At 51.8% G+C, this 23,653-nt stretch overlaps 1 protein-coding gene across 3 annotated transcripts; it reads left to right on the forward strand.

Moving 5' to 3' along the window:
- The first annotated feature begins 368 nt into the window (after positions 1–368).
- Positions 369–19,265, forward strand: LOC123369475 (Fanconi anemia group E protein-like). Of its 3 annotated transcripts, none has more exons than XM_045015099.1 (12): positions 369–548; positions 8,738–8,971; positions 9,628–10,300; positions 11,039–11,083; positions 11,675–11,734; positions 11,887–12,030; positions 14,735–14,858; positions 15,624–15,699; positions 16,230–16,296; positions 16,765–16,890; positions 17,753–17,853; positions 18,143–19,265. In XM_045015099.1, the coding sequence occupies exons 2-12, from the start codon at positions 8,748–8,750 to the stop codon at positions 18,144–18,146; spliced, it is 1,644 nt and encodes a 547-aa protein (XP_044871034.1). In that variant the 5' UTR covers positions 369–548; positions 8,738–8,747; the 3' UTR covers positions 18,147–19,265. The 3 variants fall into 3 exon arrangements, with proteins under 3 accessions (XP_044871034.1, XP_044871033.1, XP_044871032.1); XM_045015098.1 differs by lacking the exon at positions 369–548 and adding an exon at positions 764–912; XM_045015097.1 differs by lacking the exons at positions 369–548; positions 18,143–19,265 and adding an exon at positions 1,466–1,513 and having other exon boundaries at positions 17,753–17,857.
- The last annotated feature ends 4,388 nt before the right edge of the window (positions 19,266–23,653 follow it).

A 23,653-nucleotide genomic window follows, 5' to 3' on the forward strand; every position in this document is an offset into this window, starting at 1 on the left:
CAGAACGCTAGGCAGCTGGGCATGTGCACAGTGCACTGAGCATCCTTACGGATTTCCCAGGCCAACGGCCTCAACAAAGGGACGATTCTGAGAAAACCTGAACAGGCGGCAATGGGGAAGGGAGGGGATAAATAATTGCTGCCTGGGGAGAGGGACTGATGTGGAGTTAGGGGGGCCATGGACTGAACGAATTATAATATGGGGGTTGGGGAGAGGCTGGAAGCGTCGTCCCATCAGGAGGCAGCTGGGGCCAGACTGGCCTCACTATAAATTTGGGTGAATTCAAGCTGGCAAAGTCCGTGTGTGTTGCAGACGCGACGTTCAGAAATCAAGCGACCCTCCAACAAACACAATAGCAGTGCCAAAAAGGTCTCAAGATTTGGGGGGAGGGAAGGAAAGATGAGATTGTGGGCTCTGATTCTGGGTGGGCCGTACGGCCCCCTTCCTGCCTGCCCCTGAAACCCCTTGATCTTAAAAGCACTGGTCTAATGATGTAACGCCGGCAAGCAAAGGTTTCGTGTCCTCCCCTGGCATTTCAGCAAATGACGGTGAGTGATTGTGGGCGGGCAGGGGAGCAGGGACAGGGGTCTGCGTGTTGGGGGCATGGGATGTTTTGGGGTGTGTGGCAGAGGGACGCTGCTCCTTTAAGGGTGGAAGGAAAAGACAGGGCCTGTGAACCAGGAAGTGGAACATGCTGCCCCAGTGGGAGCTGGGCCCTGTGCAGAGTGGATGCTGTGCAGAGCAGATGCTGAAGCTGACTTCGCTTCCAAGGCCCCAGTAGGGGGAAATCAACCCCCTGGCAGCTACCCCCAGCTGGCTGCAGCTTCTCTCTGGGGCCTCCCTGGTGTGCTGAGTGGGGAAGCCGAAGGATACACACAGCAGGCTGCTAAATCCGGAGTCAGTGGCCTGATGGTCAGCGCTGTTGGTGAAAACCAGTGTCAATTAAGCTTTTCTGTAGTAGGCCTGAAACTTTAATCGACCTAACAGGAACAAGGGACGTACATCTACCTATGTCAGCTAATTGCTTATTAGCTTGTTTGGATAGCTTATCAGCCATTTTGGCTCCTCAAGTGTATGCAGCTGTTTTTCCATGTATGCATCCAAAGTATCTAGTACAAAGGGTCAACGGATGTATCTTGTGTCCCCTTCAGAATGACAAATGTATCCTTAACAGATGTATCTTGTAGCCCCCACAAAATGATATATGTATCCTGCGTACCCAATTATCCCCTAACAGATACATGTACAGGTTCAACAGGTCAACCAAATGACGTAGACGAACGTAGGCTAAGTTGTTTGTTACTGGTTATAAAAAAGGTCCGCTTGGCCATAAAGGGTGTGTCTCTTTCTCTGGCACTAGCCGAGAGGAGCACCCGCTCAGCTGACCGATCAATAAAGGGTGTGGTACTTGTCTTCCTGTCTCCGTGCCTCCTTGGTGTAATTAGGTAAGCTCCGGGGGGAAACGAGCCCTTTTGGCTAACAGCGCTATGATGGAGGCTAATAGGAGCCGCAGGTACTCAGCGCCTTACAGCAGCGGTGGGGCTCAACCTTTCCAGGCTCCTGTCCCCCTTCCAGGAGGCTGATTTGTCTTGTGCACCCCCAGTTTCACCTCACCTAAAAACGACTTGCTTACAAAATCAGACATAAAAATACAAGAGTGGCACAGCCGCTAGTTCTGAGAAATGGCTGATTTCTGCATGTTTACCATATAATTATAAAATAAATTGATCAGAATATAAATCTTGTACTTACATTTCAGTGTGTAGTATACAGAGGAGTATAAACAAGTCAGGCCTGGTCTACACTAGGACTTTAATTCGAATTTATCAGCGTTAATTCGAACTAACCGCTCAACCGTCCACACCAGGAAGCCATTTAATTCGAACTAGAGGGCTCTTTAGTTCGAATTCGGTACTCCATCCCGGCAGGTGGAATAACGCTAAATTCGACATGGCTAGCTCGAATTAGGCTTGGTGTGGATGCTAATCGAACTTAGCAGCTCCGGGAGCTATCCCACAGTGCACCACTCTGTTGACGCTCTGGACAGCAGTCCGAGCTTGGATTCTCTGGCCAGCCACACAGGAAATGACCCGCGAAAATTTGAATTCATTTTCCTGTCTGGGCACTTTGAATCTGACGTTCTGGTTGCACATCGGGGCGAGCTCCGCAGCACCTGCAACGATGCAGAGCTCTCCAGCAGAGGAGTCCGGGCAATCCCAGAATAGAAAGAGGTCCCCAGCATGGACTGACCGGGAAGTCATGGATCTGATCGCTGTGTGGGGCGAGGAGTCTGTGCTCTCGGAGCTGCGCTCCAACAAGCGGAATGCAAAGACCTTCGAGAAGGTCTCGAAAGCCATGAAAGAGAAAGGATACAGCCCGGATGCGATGCAGTGCCGCGTGAAAGTGAAGGACCTAAGACAAGGGTATCAAAAAGTCAGAGCGGCAAACGGACGCTCCGGAGCCCAGCCCCAGACATGCCGCTTCTACGAGGCACTGCATGCCATTCTAGGTGGGTCTGCCACCACTGCCCCACCAGTGACGGTGGACTCCGAGGACGGAATAGTGTACCGGGACAGTTCCTCCTCCATGGGGAAGATGAGGAAGGGTCTTTTGAGGACGGCGCAGGCGACATCCAACCCACTCCCGCTTTCCCTGACAGCCAGGATCTCTTCATCACCCTCACAGAGATCCCCTACCAACCGTCCCCGCCCGTTAACCCGGACTCGGAATCAGGGGAAGGATCAGGCGGTAAGTGCTACAAACAGGGAAACATTTATTTTTTTAAGAAACAGGGATATATGTAAAAAATACAAATACTATATTAAAAATTTTAAATTTCAAACTATACAAAAAGTAGGTCTACACATATAGGAATGGAGCAATAGTCCTCTGGGGACAGTTCAAAAAAGCTCTCAGAGAGCAGCTGGAAAAGCCTCAGCAGGAGGTTCCTTGGTAGAGGTGCCTTGTTGGGTGCTCCGCTGAAGCACACTCTTCCGCGCCAGGCCATCCTAAGGTAAAGGGGGACCATCGCCTCGACGAGCATGGCAGCGTATGGTCCTGGTCTGTGCAGGGCTTCTGTTAGCATCCGCTCTCTCTGAGTCCGCCTGACACGCCTCAGGGTAATGTCGTTCTGGAAGTGCTGCATCTAATTAGTGGAATTAGTGTACTGTTACTATTGTGAATGGTAGACTTTTACTTTGCATAAGAATGACCCTTGCTTAACAGACTTTTACTTTGCATAAGAATGACCCTCGCTTAACAGCCACGTGTTGGAGGCCACAGAGGAAAAGCATACAGTGATCTTTCCCGTGCACTGGCGGGAGGGGCCGCAAAACGGTCATCTTTTCTGCTTTGTACATTGCCTTCAGCAGGAGAGCACAGCTAAGCACTAACTGATAAGCACTCTGTACTGTAAGGCTTACCAGGACTTTGTGCAAGAGGGATGCAGCTGTCTCTCCTCGCTTGTGCGCTATCCAGTGCAATGGCGCCGCCAATGAGAGCGTATTCCGAAATCTCGGACTAGTTCTGAGATCTCCTGAGACTTGGTTCCCTCTTTGGTCTTCTTAACTGAAACTGACTAGACTGTGTTTACTGTTGGCAAACATGTATGTGTTCAAGGAAATCACCTACTTTTTCGCATCACACAGCTTCGGCTCCTTCCCGGACTGCCCCGGCATCCCCCTCGCAGAGGCTGGCTCAGATTAGACGCCGAAAGAAAAAGACTAGGGACGACATGTTCCAGGAACTGATGGCCAGCTCCAGAGCGGAGGCGGCAGAGCAGAGACAGTCGAGGGAGAGCCTGTGTCAGCAGCATCGCACACACCTGGAACGGGAGGATAGGTGGCGGCAGGAAGACCAGCAGGCGACTCAAACGCTGCTTGGTCTAATGAGGGAGCAAACGGACACGCTCCGGCGCCTTGTAGATGTTCTGCAAGACCCCAGGCAGGAGGAGAGAGCCCCCCTGCAGTGCATCTGCAACCGCCCTCCAACGCCAGGAAGTCCTGTCCCCCCCTCACCCAAAGTTACAAGAAGGAGGGGCGGTAGGGGCCGTGAGAACTGTCCCTGCACCGCAGCACACCGATAATGTTCGAGACAACTCTCGCGCTGTAAATTTGTACAAGCTCTTTCCTTACAGCATCAACCAGTCCCAACTCCAAGTTTAAACCCCCCACTGTGTACTACATTATTAAAAGCGGTTTGGTGTTACTGACTGTTTCCGTCACGTTTCTGGTGTCAGAAGACTTTCTGTTGTTGTGTGTGGGGGGGGGATTGTAATTTCAGTGCATAGCCCACAGTGCCATGGTACAGACTTGGCTGCAGGGTCAACTGCAGGGCACACACAGACTGCAGTCACTAGGCACCAGGGACAGTCTGTGTGGTGTATGCTGCCCCGGGTCTTTCCTTGATGTGTATGCTTGTCCAGGGTCCTGGTGCCTGCCATCCCCGAATGTAAAGGCAGGCTTCCCTTCACATGCACTTGGACCGTAGCCACGATCCTCCCCGGTGCCCTGAGCCCCAAAAAGAGCCCTCATCCAGGGGCAGATACTCACTCTTCACCCACACCCCTCACCCCTTCCAACGCCCAAACCCACAGCCGTCATGTTAACCCCTATCCAAAGACGGCACCCCTCGCCCCTTCCTGCAAACCCACCCATTCCTGCAACCCTCCCCCTACATGCACAACCACCGTAAACCGTCCCCCACCCCGCAGACCTATGTAGGAGCAGGAGGCTGTCCGTCCTCTTTTGGACAAGCGGTCTGTACATCAGTGCACACCTTACCCACCACAGAATGCTTCCATGTTTCAACCAAGAAACAGAAATGCAAAGTCAACGAAAGATTTATTATTAATTACTGTTACATTTCATTAGTTTTAAAACGTGCTTTGGAAGTGGGGGAAACTTGGAGAACCGGGTTTGTGAGCTCAGATCTAACTCCACACATACAGACACAGGCCCATGATCAGGCTCTTTTAAAATCAAGTGGACAGTCACAGGTTACCCTGCTCTGCAAGGAAACTCGCTTTCAAAGCCTCCCTGATGCACATTGCTTCCCACTGGGATATTCTCTCGGCACGGGTGTCTGGCTGAGCGTAAACAGCAGCCAGGCGATTTGCCTCAACCTCCCATCCGGCCAAAAAGGTCTCGCCCTTGCTCTCACAGAGATTGTGGAGCACACAGCAAGCAGCAATAACTACGGGGATATTCTTTTCGCTGATGTCCGAGCGAGTCAGTAAGCTCCGCCATCTCCCCTTGAGACGTCCGAAAGCACACTCCACCACCATTCTGCACTTGCTCAGCCGGTAGTTGAAGAGTTCCTTCTCACTGTCCAAGGCGCCTGTATAGGGCTTCATGAGCCAGGGCATTAGCGGGTAGGCCGGGTCCCCGAGGATCACTGTAGGCATCTGCACATCCCCAACCGTTATTTTGTGGTCCGGGAAGAAAGTACCTGCCTGGAGGCGTCTAAACAGACCAGAGCTCCTGAACACACGCGCGTCATGAACCTTGCCCGCCCACCCGACGAAGATGTTGGTAAAACGTCCCCTATGGTCCACCAATGCTTGCAGCACCATTGAAAAGTAGCCCTTTCGGTTAATGTACTCGCTGGCCTGGTGGGCTGGTGCCAGGATAGGGATGTGAGTCCCATCTATAGCCCCACCGCAGTTTGGGAATCCCATCGCGGCGAAGCCATCTATGATGACCTGGACATTTCCGAGAGTCACCACCTTTGAGAGCAGTTGCTCAACGATTGCGTGGGCTACTTGAATGACAGCAATCCCCACGGTAGATTTGCCCACGCCAAAGTGGTTCGCTACTGACCGGTAGCTGTCTGGCGTGGCAAGTTTCCAGAAGGCTATGGCCACTCGCTTCTGCACAGTCAGGGCTGCTCGCATCCTTGTGTCCTGGCGCTTCAGGGCAGGGGACAGCAAGTCACACAGTTCAAGGAAAGTGCCCTTACGCATCCTGAAGTTTCGCAGCCACTCTGTGTCATCCCAGACCTGCAGCACTATGCGGTCCCACCAGTCTGTGCTTGTTTCCCGGGCCCAGAATCGCCGTTCCACACCATGAACGTGACCCATTGCCACCATGATCTCCACTGCCCGGCGTACCCTGCTTTGTGACAGGTCTGCGCCACTCTCCTCACCGCGCTGCCGGAGCCTCCTCGCCCGGTTTCTCATCACCTGACTGTGGAAGAGGTGGACAATAAGGTGCGAGGAGTTGACAATGGCCATAAGTGCAGCGATGATCGCAGCGGGCTCCATGCTCGCAGTGCTGTGGCGTCCGCGCTGTAACCGACCAGAAAAGTGCGCGAACAGATTTCCCGCCGGCGCTTTCAGGGAGGGAGGGCGTGATTGACGGTTCGATGACGACAGTTACCCAAACCCACCCTTGACACATTTTTTCCCCCAGCAGGCATTGGGAGCTCTACCCAGCATTCCAATGGGCAGCGGGGACTGCGGGAACTGTGGGATAGCTTCCCACAGTGCACCGCTTCCAAAGTCGAAGCTGGCCCCGTGAATGTGGACTCAGAAGTTCGAATTTGTGTATTTAGTATGGATACACAAATTCGACTTATTAAGGTCGAATCCACAAATTCGACTTAAGTAGATTCGAAATAGTCCTGTAGTGTAGACAAGGCCTCATTGTCTGTATGAAATGTTAGTCTGTACTGACTTTGCTAGTGCTTTTTATGTAGCCTGTTGTAAAACTAGGCAAATATCTAGATGTGTTGATGTACCCCCTGGAAGAACTGTGTGTACCCCAGGGGTACACGTACCCCTGGTTGAGAACCGCTGCCTTACAGAATCAGGCCTCTTCTGTGGTGGAGCCTAGCTATGGATTTAGACCTGCAGACTCTCCGGATTGAATGTTTTGGCCTGAGATTTCCCTCTTGGGCACAGTCCGGGCTAGGATTTGGAACGTGCTGGTGAATACGTGTACAAGGGACGCATAATCCAGGTTGAGATGGCAATTCTTAGCTGCTAACACATTAGCCCACACCTTTGAAATCCTAGTCTAGACAAAGCCTGGGGTCCCCTGTGTCTCCCCCCAGTTCCATGTTGCAGTCGTGGGGGTGGGGATAAAAATGGACATTATATGGTCTTAAATCGTGACTAATCTCTCCCAGGCATATTGGGCCGTGCCTCATCCCGCTGATCTCTTTGGAGTTATGCTGGGTGAATTTTGATGGCCGTGCGGCTGGAGAGCTGACGTCTCGTTCGTGGGCTGTCAGGACAGCACCCATCTCCCTGTTTCATTTGTGGGTTTAGCCTCCGGGGCTAGGGGGCTCTGTGGTATCCACAGCTATGGCACCTGCACTGCCCAAGAGTCCTGAGATTTTAGAGGGTTCCTTGGGGGCTTGGGAGCTCCCCCAGAAGCCATTCCCAGCACAAAACCTGCTTAGGCCACATTTTCCCTCCTGTCCTCTGTGCGCATCACAGCAGCGTGGTCTAGTGGGTGGAACAGAGCGGACTTGGATTTCAGTGACCTGGTTTCTATGTATTATTAAAACCCTGCAAACAAGGCCTCTGCAGATTCTGTGGGTGCATTTCTGGGTTCTTATTTGTAAAGCAAATAAACCACTTGGCCCCAAATGTGGCCCCCAGGTGGAATATTTTTGTTATGCATTAGATCAGGGGTTCTCAAATTGGGGATCGGGACCTCTCAGGGGGTCATGAGGTTAGTACATGGGGAGTCGCGAGTTGTCAGCCTCCACCCCAAACCCTGCTTTGCCTCCAGCATTTATAATGGTGTTAAATATATAAAGAAAGGTTTTTAATGTATAAGGGGGATCGCGCTCAGAGGCTTGCTGTGTGAAAGGGGTCACCAGTACAAAAGTCTGAGAACCCCTGCATTAGATGTTCCTTGTGCCGTGTTTGCAATGTGAAGGTTGCCTCTAGGCTCCAGTAACTGCCCTGCTTGACTGTGGGTGCCATGCCCAGCAGCTCCCTGCTCCTACCTCCAAGCCAGTGTGGAAAACAGCCGTCCAGGGTTCTATGGAGTTCACTGTCTGCTGAAGCGTTGTGTGCCAGGCACCTGGCAGGGCATATCTCTTCAGCCCTGTCTTGGGGGTAGCTGAGGGGTAGGGAGGGTGCTGTGCGTGACAAGAGCTGTCTACACAAAATGAATTTGCTTTTCATCTTTTGTGTTAGCTCGTGAGCTGCTGCCGCTCCTCTCCCTTGTGTCACGGCTACAGGAAGTCACTGAGGCAAACGCCGTGGCTGGATTTTAAAAGGGGCTGCGTGATTTTATGACCAGTGATAGTTAGGGGACCTAGGAGAAGGCTAATCCAATCAGTGCTCCAGGGCAGAAGCCAACTGCAGCAGGTCAGGACGGAATTCCTGCCCTTCCCCAGGCAGCGTTCTGCAATAGGCTAAGTCCGTCGTGGGATGTTTTCACCCTGCTCTGAAGCTTTTCTTGGAGATGGGAGATCTTACTAGGCAGACCGGTGGCCTCATCTGTCTCCTGGGGTATCTTACTATCTCAGCTGGTACATGGAAGGAGACAAGATGATTGGATCCACTATGGCAGGAGATGGGGTACTGGGCTAGACAACCCAGTGGTCTGATCTGGATGCTGGGTACCATACTAGATGCACATGCACCCCGTTTATGGCCTGAGCCAATATATGGCAAATCCTATTTTCCCCTCACCTCTCCTGGCTGCTCTTGGGGTTTTATTGCATCGCCGGGGGGCCTTGGAATGTGCCCCATCAACATTGGATGTGTCCTTTGCAGGGCCGATGAGATGGAAGCTCCCCCAGCTCCCTGGCTGCAGAGGTTTGACAAGCCTTCCCGTCTCCTCCTCCACACGCTGACGTCCGGGCCGTGCGGGGCGCTGGCTGCCTTCCGAGCCCTCCAGCGCATCCGGGCCTGCGACGCGCCGGGGCAGGCGTTCCATTGGCAGATCTTCACCGAGACCTTGTGTGCTGAAGAGCCCGTGCTGCGGGGGCCCGAGAGGACCCTCACCCTGTGAGTTGCTTACGTTGTCTATTTAGAAAACCCGCAATAACTTCTCCATCCGGCAGTTGCTTTGGCCCTTTAAGGACCCGATCCTTCATGGTGCTGATTGCCCTTAATTCCCATTCAAGCCCGTGGGAGATGAGGCAGCTCAGCGTCGTTCAAGACCAGCCCTGGAGTGCCAGACCTCTTGCTCATGTACTGCACTGGGAGTGTGGGTTGAGTAAAGAGGGCAAGCTTGGCCCTGAGTGCGGAGTAGAAGCAACGTGCTGGTCTGTGTATTAATAATGCTTTGCACACACGTGTCTGCATAACTAACTGCTGCAGTGCCCGCGGGAGGCAGGGGGGTTCCCTGTGTCACGCGGGGAAGGTGAGGCAGACAGAAAGTGCCCAGTTCCAGAGCGGGGCCGTCGTGTGGTCACAACGTTGGGGATCCTTCAGGTCAAGAGGGGGCCCGAGACCAGATCCTTTTTTCTATAAACGCTCTATCTGACCCTGTCAGACTCCCGGGCGGCCCATCTCTGCTCCTCTGCCTGCTCCTTTTCCCCCCAGCGGACGGTGAGTTAGGACTTCTGGAGGCAGCACCTGACCCTTTCCCTGGAGCAGATCTACGAGCGAATTTCTTTCATTCCTCCTTCTCCCCCCACCCACTTCTGCCCCCTGCTCAGGAGACCGATACTGCTGCTACTTCCCGTACTGTGCCAGAGAAATCTCTTCTCCCTGCTACACATGGTGCAGGGCAGCGTGCCGAAGGACTGCCTCAGCCAGCTGCTTCAGGCTACCAGGAAAGATCCCAGCCCAGACCTTTGGGTGCAGGCCCTGCGGGATCTACTTCAGAGGGGGCTGAGAGAAGAGAGGAGCTGTTGGACTCCGGTTCCACTGACAGACACATGCCGGCAGCAGCTTAAAACTCTGTGCCAGAAGATTGTGTGTGGCACTCAGAGCAAACTGGACTTGGAAAGGAAACGGAGCTGGTTCATCCAGGAGCATCCAGGCCCTGAACTCCGGCCAGCTGGGGATGCGACCGACTCTGCATCTCAGCTTAGGAAACGCAAGCAAGTAGCTGAGGAAAGTCTGGACCCCGAGGGGGAGAGGCAGAGGAAAAGGTCCCGGTTGGAAGAGGAGGAGTTAGACCTGGAACCTCTGGCAGGAGGCGCCTTGGTGAAAGGAGCTGGTGCTAGGGAGGATGAGATTGGTATAGAGGCATCTAGACATGGGTCCATTCAGAGTCAAACCAGGGGGGCCAATGAAAATGCCCAGCCGGACGCCGTCATGGAGACAAGAGAGGCCAGTCAGGGTTCCCAGCGGGACGCAGCAGCAAAAGTCCCTGATTTTATGCAGGTACCAACTAGTGTTTGAATTCCTTCTAAGTGAGTTATCTCAGTGCAAGTGCAGAATGCAGAACCCAGCCTTGCCAATATCCAAAGCAGTATGGCCAATAGAGCTCCCCATTCTCTCCTCTCCGCGCCTCGCCTGGTGACGCTGTATCCCCTGCCCAATGAACAGCAGCACTGAACAGCTGACACTTGTCCTGTACCGTAAAGTCTACCAAAATTGGGCTTTGTGGAGCGACACGGGCAGGAGTGGGGCCTAGAGCCGAGGGCCTGCTCTTTGGGAATAAACAGTGTAGGTGTGAAAGGAATTATCTTGTAACTCCAGTTTCTCAGCCATTTTTCAGCAGCTGTCTCTCTTTGCAGAGGTGGCTTCTAATAATGGCTACCATTGATATACCTCCTCCCACCCATAGATCCCAAAGGGCTCTGCTGACTGATTGCAAACTACTTGTGGCATTTTTAGGGGTCCTGCTGCCCGCTACCGAAATGCAGCTGCTTCTGGGGTGAAGCACAGCAGCCCTTTAACAGCATGCAGCAACTTAACACCACAGTTCAGAACAGGAGAATGAAGGAAATGGCCCAGAGCACTGAGATTTGATTCTCTGCCTTCCCTTGTCCCATCCCAGAAATCAAAGGGGAAGTAAAATGGGCTGGGGAATTATCTGGCTGGCTTTGGGAATTTTGCCTCCCTCCTGGGGCTTTTGTTCTTTCTAGGCTTTAACTATTTTTAAAATGTTTTCCCCAGATGCACGTGCCTAGACTGAAGATGCTGCTAGAGATGGAGTCAAATGTAAGTATTTGCATCTGCCTTGCCACTAGGAGCACTTGGTCTAAACCAGCTTGAACACGGGGCTCCAGAAAGGGAATGCATTTGATCCAAGAAGACAGGCTTTGCAGGAAGAGGTGGAGGGGGTGACCTGTACTGGGAAAAGGGCAGTCCTGCTGCTACATCGGGGGTGGGCAAACGTTTTGGCCCAAGGGCCACATTGGGGTTGCAAAACTGTATGGAGGGCTGGGTAGGGAAGGCTGTGCCTCCCCAAACAGCCTGACCCCTGCCCCCTATCTGCCCCCTCCCACTTCCCGCCCCCTGACTGCCCCCCTAAGAACCACAAACCCATCCAACCCCCCCTGCTCCTCCAGCAGTTACTTGATTAACCCCTGACACCTGAGAATTGATTCCCTTTCTAAGTGTTCATCTGGGCTGATGTCACTGCGGATGCTGCTCTTCTTGGACATCTTGTGGCTTTGCTGTGCTCTGAACCTGGGTCTGTCCAAACTTCTGTGTTAAGCAGCAGAGAACGGTTTCCTTTGGAACCAGCTGGGGGAACGGGGATAGAACCTGTTATTTGAATGGCCCGTTTGATCTCCTGTTTCTCTTTAGCAAACAGATGGGACTGCCCCTCCTGAACTGCAGATCCTGAATGAATGCACCCCTGGCCAGGTGAGCTGGCAATGGTAACACGGGGAGGGGGCCGATTGCAGCCCGTATAAAAATCATCCCGAGGGAACCAGCCTCTAATCCCTCTCCTCGTTCTTGGGTGCTTGGGAAATGTCCTGCTGCCGTCTGTAATGCTTGTATGGCCTCTCTTCCAGCTGGAGGGACTGTGCTCATTACTCCAGCTCTCAGAGCGTCCGGAACATGTCCTTGTACATTTCTGCACCTGGCTGCTGGCTCTCACGCCCAAGCTCAGCTACACTAACGCCGCGGTGCTGACGGAGCAGCTCTTCCTCCAGCGGGTAGGTACCGATGGCCCCCAGAGATAGTGTCCTCCAGGATCCATTCTCCTGATTGATAGACACACCTTCTGGGGAGAGAAGGGGTTGTATGTTGTGTTTCATGCTGGTGAATCCCTGGAGACTGGAGTCCTGCCTGTACGGAACAGGTGCAGCACTGTGCAGTGACAGGGTAAACTTTCCCCGACTGGTTCTGTCAATACGGGTGGGAGAGGAGCTCAGGCTCTGTAACCTGGTCAGTCCTTGACCTCTCTAAGCCTTGAGCCAGCTCCCAAGGCCAGTGCTGATGGGTTTTGTACCATTGTCACCTGCTTACTAGGAACTGCGTTAAAAGACACCAGTTCACTGCTTGTGGGGTTACAGATAACCCCTTTTTGCGACTGCTGCCTTGGGCTGGAACCAACAACTTTCTGGTGAGCGGTGCTAGCGCTCATCCCCAATCCCCTGAGCCACCGAGGCCCACAGTTACAAAGGTGTTGACGGCTGTAACTTGGGGGTCTGTGCTGAGTTGTGTTCCTGCTGTTGACAGAACCATCCCATAGGAACCATTCTTATAAACCAATTATTGAATGCTGCAAATTTACACAGCCCTTTGCTAAATCTTTTAAAACCTTATGGGCCCTGCCCCAGGGGCTTATAGCTTGAGATAGAGCCAAGAGCTGGAACCGGTGCTGAGCCCAGGGCAAGCGTGGGCACAGGAAGGATTCGCAGCAGAGGTGGATTTGAAGGAGGAGGCAGTGAGACCGTCCTTGGTGGATAAGAAGAGGGTAAAGATTTGCAGACATGGGCTCCACTCCTGCAAAGAAGCATGTACGTGCTTATAGCTAAGCACATGCGTCAGACTTTGCCAACTCAGCACCATCAGGAGCAACCTGATAGGCTCTGGGTGAAGAATGGGAAGGAGAGAGAAAGGGACAGAGAGAGCTGAAGAAGTCAAGAAGCCGGGACGATGGGTTGGAGCATAAGGAGTAAGAGGAAGTGAGTGGAGATGGGGACGAGGTCACATGCGGCCTTGGACATGAACCAAAGAGCATGAATATGTTCCAGGAAGAGCCAGAAAGCCAGTGAAAGGAATCACAAAAACCCAGCCATACTGGGTCAGACCAATGGTCCATCTAGCCCAGTATCATGTCTTCCAACAGTGGCTGATGCCAGATGCTGGAGTGAATGGAAAGAACAGGGCAATTAGCGAGTGATCCATCCCCTGTCATCCAGTCCCAGCTTCTGGCACTCAGAGGCTTAGGGACACCCAGAGCATGGGGTTGCATCCCTGACCACCTTAGCTAATAGCCATCGAAGGATCTATCCTCCATGAACTTACCTAGTTCTGTTTTGAACCCAGTTGTACTTTTGGCCATTACAATGTCCCCTGGCAACGAGTTCCACAGGTTGACTCTGCGCTGTGTGAAGAAATACTTCCTTTTGTTTGTTTTAAACCTGCTGCCTATTCATTTCATTGGGTGACCCCTAGTTCTTGTGTTCTGTGAAGGGGTAAATAACACTTCCCTAGTCACCTTCTCCACACCAGTCATGATTTTATAGCCCTGTATCATATCGTCTGCCTCAGTTGTCTCTTTTCCAAGCTGAACGGTCCGTCTTTTTAATATCTCCTTATACAGAAGTTATTCTATTCCCCTAATAATTTTTGTTTCCCTTCTCTGTACTTTTTCCAATTCTAATATACACTTCTACCCCGATATAATGTGACCCGATGAAACATGAATTCAGATATAATGCAGTAAATCAGTGCTCCCGGGGGGCGAGGGGGGCTGCGTGCTCCAGCAGATCACAGCAAGTTCGATATAACGCAGTTTCACCTATAACGCAGTAAGATTTTTGGGCTCTCAAGGACAGCATTATATCAGGGTAGAGGTGTATCTTTTTTGAGAAGCAGCCACCAGAACAGCACACGGGTATTCAAAGTGTGGGCGAACCATGGATCTATATAGTGGCATTATGATATTTACTGTCTCCTTATCTATCCCTTTCCTAATGATTCCCAACATTTGGCTAGTTATTTTTTTTTTCCCTGCTGCTGCATATTGAGTGGATGTTTTCAGAGGACTATCTACAATGACTCCAAGATCTCTTTTCTGAGTGGTAACAGCTAATTTAGACCCCATCACTTTTTCTGTATAGTTGGGATTATGTTTTCCAATGTGCATTACTTTGCACTTATCAACACTCAACTTCTTTTGCCATATTGTTGCCCAGTCACCCAGTTTTGTGAGATCCTTTTGTAACTCTTTGCAGTCGCTGGTGCAGATGATGTGGTGGGAGGAAGGCATGGGGTCTCCAGTAGGGGTGTCAAGCTTGGATCTGAGATCACTGCCCATGGCACTGGCTGGGTGTTGCTCTGTGAGCTCACTGGTTGCCAACAGTGCCAAAGGGCCCGAGCAGCAGAGAAAGGGACCTCGGCCTGGCTGGAGCAGAGTCTGTGCCCTGTGCCCAAGACATCCCCTGACTTTAGAGAATAGAGCAAAACACCACGGAACGGGTGCTGGTTCCTTCTTATCTCCCTTCCCCTTCAGCAGGGGAGACTGTGCCCTTTCTAAATGGCATGCGCTAGACTTGGTAACATTCCCCCTGTAGGCCCCTTAAACACCCGGGCTTCACTGACCGGCCCGGGGATGGAAAGGGTCCAGGCGACAGGGCCTGCATTTCCATGCTAAGCTGTATTTGTTCTGCATCTTCTTCCATGTCCTAGGTTCTCTCGCTGGCCCAGCCGGCCTCCCGTCATCTCATGGCTGCGCTGACCTCATTCTGTTCCAGGTATGCTCGCCCAGTCTGCTGTGCCTTGCTCACTCCAGTCCTGCAGGCCTCGGGGGCAGGTGAGTTCTCAGCTTGTCCTACAGGGAGAAGGGCCCCTCTGCGGCTGGATGTATGTGGCATGCAGCCAACTTGCTCTCACTACACCGGAGAGCTGCGTTACCTGATCTGTGGGTCACCAGTCATTGTCTCTTACGGTCAGAGACCACAGATCTGCTCCTGTTCGCCATCTCTGATGCAACCAGCCTGCTAAGTCACCTAAGAGTTAGGGCTCCTCAGTGCCCGGGAAAGCCCTGTCAAGCATTGACTGGCACCTCCTTTCACATCGCCCATGCAACAGGCACTGTGTATTCCGGAGTGAACGAAGCAGTCTGGTTGTGAGTGGTTGTTGGCGGCCCAGGGCGTGCGAATGCCTGAGAACTCCTGATCCAGACTGAGTGGGAGAAGGAGCCCCTGCCCCAGAACACCGGTTCAAGGGATGAGCTCTGCCCTGGTGTAAGGTGGCACTACTCCAACCTGAGAGGAGCGGTGCCCTCTGACACCAGGCCCTGAGTGGCATGTCTGGAGTGAGACACAACAGCCCCTAGCTGGACTCTGGATGTGAGACTCTCTCTGACCAGGACTGGTATCAGTTATTCTATCCATGTGGCCAGGGGGAAGCCAGACTCTCTCCAGCATGGCAGACAAGGCCTTTGCCCTGCAGCAGGTCAAGGAGCCAGGGCTGTGAGGACATGCCCAGTGTGCGGTGGTGGAGCTGACTGTTGGGGCGGGCGGAAGGGGATGGGATGTGACTGCTTGTGGCCAACGCTGCCATCTTGTCATTGCAGGCCCCGAGCGGACAAAGCTAGTGTGCGAGCTGATAGAGGACAGCCTGGAGCCAGAGTATGTGAGGCTGGTACTCAGGTAAATGCTTATAGAAGGGGAGGAATTTCTACCCACTCTGTGTCCCCTCGCACAGGAATGACTAGGGTATGATCCCGCCCACTGGTTCAGGCAGGCAGTCCTCACTCACTCCAGACTGAGGGCCAGGTACTGTCCTGGATGCACACAATCCACTCCATTGCACACATGGGAACTGTGGGGCCAGCATGAGGGCCGTATACCCTGGAGAATTCTGTGCGAGCAGGGGCGGGCAGTTAGCACTGATCTGTTCCAAACAGTGCTCGCAGTTCAGCCATGTCTTTCTCAGGCATAGACACTAGAAAGGGTTTGCTGGTCTAGCTAGTCCAGCAAACTGCTCCTAGTGGAGACACAGCTTCTACTGGCAAAAGAATTCCCTTATCGGCATAGCTTATACCAGGTCCCCTAACAAAGTAAGAGGTAAAACTCCGTCTGCGCTGGTATAAACGTGTCACCATTATTCACACCCCTACCCAACATTATTATACCAGCCAGAGTTTCTAGTGTAGCCCTGGCTTTATTCTCCTCTCCAGCCAGGTCCTTGAGATGCCATGGTCAGAGGAGCTCATCACTGTTGTGCAGACATTGCTGGGAAGGCAGGTGAGCAAACACATTCTCTCCTGATTTATTTAAATGACCCTTTTGAAAAACCTGTGTGTGAATTTAGTAGTGACGAAAGGTGCCGGCTTGATGTCCTGGAGTCCTCTCTCCCCCCAGAGCAGGACTCCACCTTGACCCAAGCCACCACAGTTATTATCCACTGCCCATGCTACCATGTCTAGGCTGTGTAGCTTGAGATGGAGCATTGCATGCTGGGACCAATAGTCTTCATTGGCAGTTCCTCCATATTACAGAGGAGGGCAGCTGCAGTCTGTGTCCCTCCCATGCTGCCTTCAGGCACCTGGCAATTTCCCAGGGTATTTGGGTGCCCTTGCTCTTGGTGGGTGCTGACTGCTCTTTCGTTCAATTCATCCAGAACCTGCAGTGAGCCAGTCTAGGACACTTGGTGTCTGAGATGGCCCTTGTTCCTTATATTCTCCTTGCTCCATGTCCACGTCTCTCTTTCAGGTGGAGCTGGCCCCTGAGCTCTTTAACCTCCTGGTCCTGAAACTGTGCCGGCTGGCCCAGGAGTTTGCTAGGTCAATGAATTACACCAAGCTGATGATGGCTGTGCTGACCATATACAGCAGCAGTGTGAGTCCAGACTGAGAGCTGTGAGTCCCGGAGGTGGGGAAGGGGGTGTCTTGCTTTTATGTGCACAGGGCCAAGAGGAAATTGCACAAACATGAGCTCCGCTTAGGGTGTCCATTGCGCCATCTCGTTGGTGAAAGGGATCTCAGTGTAAATACCTTTCAGTTGGATGGGATTTTCTTCTTCACTTCCTGCCTTAACTGACTGTACACCGCGCATCTGGAATTCCTGAGTTCTGATCCACCTGGAACTTGGGAAGAGTCACTTAAATCCTGATTTTTCAAAGGAGCTGAGCACCCACAATTCAGCACCTCTGGAAAACCAGGCCCAAGGCCCAAAATCAGTCACCCCTTCTGGACAATGGACTCAGTGGTTTAAGCACCAGGTTTAGAACTGCTAGAATGCCTGGAACCCCAGCAAGCAGATGCATTGAGTTCTATGCAGTGTATTCAGGCTGGGCCTTTTGGCTGAGACCTTTCTGAGCTCCTGCCTGCTGGAGGGGCACGGAAAGGATATTTTGAAAAGTGGCCCCTGCTTTTGGGTGTTGCCATTTTGGGGAGCTCTGCGTCAGACACCAAGGGCCTCATTTTTCAGAGGCATTGAGTATTGGACGGAAGGTGCTGCAGAACAACACCCCCCACAGCTCCAGTGGAAATCAGTGGGTGCTGGAGTTGCTCAGCACCTCTGAAAATCAGGCCCAGTGCGTCTCCAGTTGGGCTCCCAATTCAGGCTATTAACACAGGGTAACACGTAGCTCAGTGGAACTCGGTTGTTGATGAGAAAGAAACTAACTCTTACCAGCCACCGTTCCTTTGAATCAAAGCCAGAGAGGCCTAAACAGCTTCTTTTCCCTCTTCCTTCACAGATTACTCCAGCCCATCGGAGACATTTGTCTGGTGCTCTGGATCTCAACCACACAGCTCTCCGGAAATCTCTGCAGGCTGCCCTGGAACAAATGGCTCCCAGGTGAAATAGCAAGTCCGTCCCCTACGTTCCACGGGAATGGGAGAGCTTCATGGTCGTCTGACCCAGCCGGGAACACCACAGGCTGCCCGGGAGGGCGTGTGAGAAGACAATTCTGAGCTCTTGCATTCCTAGTGTCGGTGTGATGGAAATGGGTGGAGATACCCTGAGATGCTGACATACGCGGGAGTGGAAACTGCACTGACGTCTTGCTTTAGCTATTACTCCATGTGTAAGTTTCCCTGTCTCTCAGCATTTTCTGAGTCCTTCTTTCTCTTTTTCTTCCTCCCAGGTGAAGTAGCCCATCCTAATGGAACGGAATGGTATAAATGTCTGCCTTCTCAGACTCCAGCCACCAAGGGTCTGTGCTTGGCCCTTCATGCCACCAGTGACTGTGACGAGCACAGGACAAGGACAGCTTCCAGAGCTAGAGTTAGAGCCAGCGTAACGGAGGCTTGGAGAACAGGTTGTGCCAAGTAACGTCAGACTGGTGCCTGCAGAATACGCCTGAAACAGAGACATCTGTTGAGTGACTGTAACGGGCAAACCTGGATGCCCCTTCAACTAAAGATTCTGTGTATGGAAAATCCCACAGCTGAGGAAGATCTACAATTCTAGGAGAACTCCCAGCATAACTCTCCTTATTAATACCCCACCTGCCCCAGGTACCCCTGCGTTCCCACTTGGGCTGTTTTCTTGCATAAAAACCCTTCAGACATGGGGGCTCACTCTGTATTTTTGGATCTCCCAACGTGGAGGGTTTTCCTGGCTAAGCTAGCTCAGAGTTGAGCGAACCTCCTCTCTTTAGACCTAGTGAAACTAGTTTGGATTAAATAACTTCCTCTCCCTCAGAACGTGAACTGGACCTTCCTTGAGGTTCAAAGATGACTCGGCCTTTTCACTTTCCTTCCTGCCTCCACATTCTCCTTGGAAGTGCCAAAATATCTGATGAGGCCAGACTACAAGCAAGTGGCACTAAAAGTCTCTTCTCATTAAACTTGCAGCCCTGTTTTGAAGGCAGATGGTTTTGGTAAGCTTGTGATCTCCGGGGTGTTTAATAACATCTCCAGGTCGCAGTTATCCCATAAGTACAGTTTATAAAGTGAGGAATTAAATGCTCGAGGCCGGTGTTCTGAAGTGTCCGTTCCCCCACTGCCCTCCGGAAAGGGCTTTATCCTGTGTTATCTCAGTAAAGGAGACACCTTGCCTCTGCGTGTCTTCAGGATTCCATCTTGTCCCATGTGCTCACTCCCTTTGGGTTCATTAAACATCCCAAGTGCTATTAATTGCTCACAAAAGCATTTGTACCTATTGTGTCTGTCTAAAACCTGAAGGAAAATACATTTGTATTCTTTCTACTTGGGTGTATTGTCTTTTTTCCTTTGTCAAGCAGTACAACAAAACAGATAATTTCATAACCCACTCATATTCCTGATGCTGTTCTCTCTGTGTTATACCTCTGGGCCTGAGCCTACCTAAGCCTGATGAGTCCTCCCTGAGCCGGCCTGCAGAGACAATTACTATTCAACCAGGGTTCAGCCATTCCACAGGTGGGGACCCACCCAGGTGATCCCAAGGCAGGTATATAGGCTGCTAAGGGAAGCAGTCTCTGCTCGGTGTCACTACCTGGCTCGGAGCATTCCCCTTCCAAGTAGTTTTAACAAGCTGCCCTTGTTCCTGCTCTAGCCAGCATCTCTTTCCACGCTAGCCGGCCTCAGCTGGCTGCCCAGTGACTGATAGGGAAAAGACCTGAAGAAATCTTGTGCGTAGCTCAAAAGCTTGTCTCACTCGCCAGATAGGTTGGTCCAATAAAAGCTATTACCTCACCTGTCTTGTCTCTAATATCCTCGGCCCAACATGGCTACACCAACACTGCCCGACTCTGTCACTTTGTCCATCCCCTGACTCTCTATTCTGCCAGAGGCTGGGGCAGGGTTGAGTTAATAAATGTAGTCTTGAGACCCTGGACACAGTTCAGTGTGGTATGATCTCAATGGTCTGATGCACATCACCTAGCAATAGCGATGGGAGTGCAAAATCATGGAGCAGCTCAGTCCCTCTCTACAGAGGACGTGACAGGAAACGGGCCTGTGGGTCTTAGGTGTCGTTAAGCCTTTTCTACCAAAACAGACTTCAGATCCATTTTGACTTGATGCTGTCCCTTTAATGCTGCAATTAATGTAGGCAGAGACAGTGTGTTTAAACCAGAGGTCCCCAAATTGGGGGGGGGGGGGGCGGCAGAGTCTGAGGTAGCCCACGTTGGGGGTGGCACCCAGCCCTGCTCTGCCCCCCCCAAGCTCTGCTCTGACCCTGGCTCTCACCCCAGCCCCAGCCTTGGCCATGGCTTCTACGCCTGGTTCCACTCCCAGCTCCTGCCCCAGTCCTGCCCCTCCAGCCTTGGCCCCCAGCTGCAGCTCTGTTCCCGGCCCAGACCTGGCCCCCTTACTAGGGTTGCCAACCCTCCAGTATTGGCCTGGATTCTCCAGGAATTAAAGATTAATCTTTAATTAAAGATTGTCATGTGATTAAATCTCCAGGAATACATCCAACCAAAATTGGCAATGCTACCTCTTAGCTCCCCTGTCCATGTTTCCTCCCCACCAAGGAGCCAGGGCCCTGCTCCCAGGGGATGGGCATGGACAGAGTTAGGCAAGGGGCCATGACTGAAAAGTTTGGGGACCACTGGTTTAAACGCTAGCAGCAGTTCACACACGGCTCACTGTACAGATGGCCTCTTCCCAGAATTTGGCATTGCTGCTGTTAATACATTTGCTCCAAACCCATTTCATCCTTAGCTGTTTTTAGTTTTATGTAGCCGCTACCAATGCTGAGGCGAGTTCACACACACACACATGCTGCATAGCTCGCCGTGCTGGGCAGGAAAGGAGGCGCTGCAACATCAGGTGGCAGAAGCAGGGTGGATTTATTTTCAACGCTAAGAATCCTGGGGGCTCTTTGGGTCAGGGTGTCCCTCTTTCTCCTTGTCCCAGCTGCAGATATCTGTATAGTGGCTGAAGTTCTAGGGCATCATCTCCTGAAGTGGATCATCAAGGCAAATATACTTGTGTCACGGGTCCACAAAATCGGTGCTATGCTCCCAGCTTTGGAACAATCTCTAGGAGGCCTTCACTGTGCTTGACCCTCCTAGGATCCCATTCTTCCTCCAGGGTAACCCATGGCTCTTCTCCACCCCCTTAGACTGGACCTCTAGGCCTTCAGCACGCCTGCTTCACACCACAAGCTCTGTTCGGCGAGTCCACCAGAGAGAGAGAGAGAGAGAGAGACTCCTGATGGAGATTTGTACACTCTTCAGAGATTAATGCACCTCAGCAAGCATTTGCAGTGATGCTCGGACAGCATTGTCAAAAGTCGGGTTTATTAGTCAACTGGGACACAGCACAGGAAGGCCTTAGGTTAGCATAGAGACATGACGGTCAAAGCATCGCCCATTCTGCTTAGCCCAGCGCCCAGCCCTGCTGCAGTGAGCCCCGTGTTCAAGCTCTATGTGTCTCTCAGTCCGACCTCCTTGGTCAGACTCCAGGTGAGAGCCCCAATCCATTCAGCAGCCAATTCTTTTGTTCTGGTGCTGGGGAATGTTGCCCAGCTTCCCTGCTGAGAGGTGGGTGTGACATTCCCCTCTGGTGTTATCTGGCCCGGTGATCTGCTAGGCCACACTAATCCTTGACTCTGGGAGCCAGCCTTACCCTGCTCTGCTGTGAGAGCCCCCACCCCTGGGCCATTCATGCACAGCCTCTGGCATGTCAGCTGCTCCCAGCTACTTGCAAGCGAATGACACTAGCCAATATCTCTGGTCCCAGACACAACCCTAGGAACCTCCGTCTTGCACTGTCCAGTTATGCCCACTGGATGCTGCAGCTTATATAAATTAATCGATTTAACAAAGACATTGATATGTACCAGGCTTATTATCCCAAGGGGAGCCTCTGACACTCTGCATACCAAACACACTGCTTCAGGTAGAATAAACAAACAGATTTATTAACTATAAAGATCGATTTTAAATTATTATGCATCAAAGCACAAGTCAGATTTGGTCAAATGAAATAAAAGCAAAATGCATTCTAAGCTGATCTTAACACTTTCAATGGCCTTAAAAACATAGCTGCTTCTCACCACAGACTGGCTGGTTACTTTTCTGCCAGGCTCTCCCCTCTGATCAGCGTTTCAGTCGCTTGGTGGTGGTGGTGGTGTCTGTAGATGTAGGTGGAAGAGAGCGAGCATGGCAAAATGCCTTTCCCTTTTATCATGGCCTTTCTTTCCTCTTGGCTTTGTCCCCACCTTCAGAGTCAGGTGAGCATTACCTCATCGCAGTCCCAAACTGCCTAAAGGAAGGTGTGTGTGTGTGTGTGTGTGTGTGCGGGGTGAGTCCCTCTAGGATCTAACAGATTATTTTGTTGCTGCCTAAGCCAGTGTCCATTGTTCCTGTCAGACTGGGCTAGGTTTGTCCCATCCATGCCCTGAGGAGGTGTGAACTGCCTCTCTGTTCTTGGAGAGTTTTTGCCTGGGCTTGCTTTAAGCCATGAGGATACATTTTCATCCTCATAACTATGTACATTAAATTATAACCTATTGTGATGGAGTAGGGACTGTTTGTGTGGTTGATAGGTGAGAGCCAGGTATTCAGCTGTAACATGAACCTGGCCTGGGGGAGGGGAGGTCGTCACCTCTGGCTGGGGCTAGACAAAGGGAAGGGTTGAATGGAGTCAGTTTCGGTTTAGGAGCTGGGTGGTGGGTTTACAGGGGAACCCATGCTGGATTCCAGACACCCTGAACACCCAGAAGGGCCAGATTGAGGGGTCCTGGCGCTGAACCCGAGCTCTGCTGTATCCTGTGTTCATGTTGTCCAATAAACCTTCGGTTTTACTGGCTGGCTGAGAGTCGCTGTGAGTCCCAGGAAGAGGGGTGCAGGGCCGGGCTCCCCCACACTCCGTGACACCTATAACCTCACTATAACATCACTGTAACAATTACTATAACAGCCATGCTCAGTGCCTCATGAGCCTGCCAAAGACACCGGACAAGACAAATTTTGCATTGGATACATGGGGGTCTAGGGTGTTCCCTAGCGTCACAGTGGGGAACTCCATCTCTCTCTGTGTCCTTGGGTGTGTCATAGGTCTCACCCCCACTTGGAGCTGTTGGGTTCCAATGTGGGGACCTGCATGTATCCCCCCACCCTAAATCCAAGGGTAGGTCTCCTTTTTGCTGCCACCACTCGGTCGATTCACGTGGGCCGAGACACCCCTGTTTTCCCCCCCTCCTCTTTCCAGAGACGTTCCCTGGGGAAATACAGATCAACTCACAGAGAGAGAAACCTCCCCCCTCCCCTCTCTGCCCGGAGATAAGCTTGTCTCACCACCGAGAGAGAGTTTCTTAGCCCCCTCCCCCTGTATCCACAGTAGAGGGATTTAATCAAATCTTTATAGAAATAATTTATTAAAAGAAAAACAAGAAAATACAGAATCTCTATGAGTCCAAGCTGGACACTCATAGGGTATAACCTTGCTAAATTCTGGAGAGAATCCTCTCTCCTTCTCAGTACAAACAATACAGGCAGAATTAAGAATAATCAATAACAAACACACAGAATTGCAAACATAGGATTATTAGATGAGGACACAAAGTACCTTTCTAATACTCACTATCTTGACTAGAAGAATTAGTTCAGGAAGATGGAAACTTGTAGAAGACTTGATTAAACATCTGGACCCTTGTAATTCCAAACGGCTAAAAACAACACATACAAAAACAGAGAGAAAAAGTTCCCTCCTAGGAATTTTAA

The sequence above is a fragment of the Mauremys mutica genome, chromosome 4, assembly GCF_020497125.1.
Source record: "Mauremys mutica isolate MM-2020 ecotype Southern chromosome 4, ASM2049712v1, whole genome shotgun sequence".
Lineage (NCBI taxonomy): Eukaryota > Metazoa > Chordata > Testudines > Geoemydidae > Mauremys > Mauremys mutica.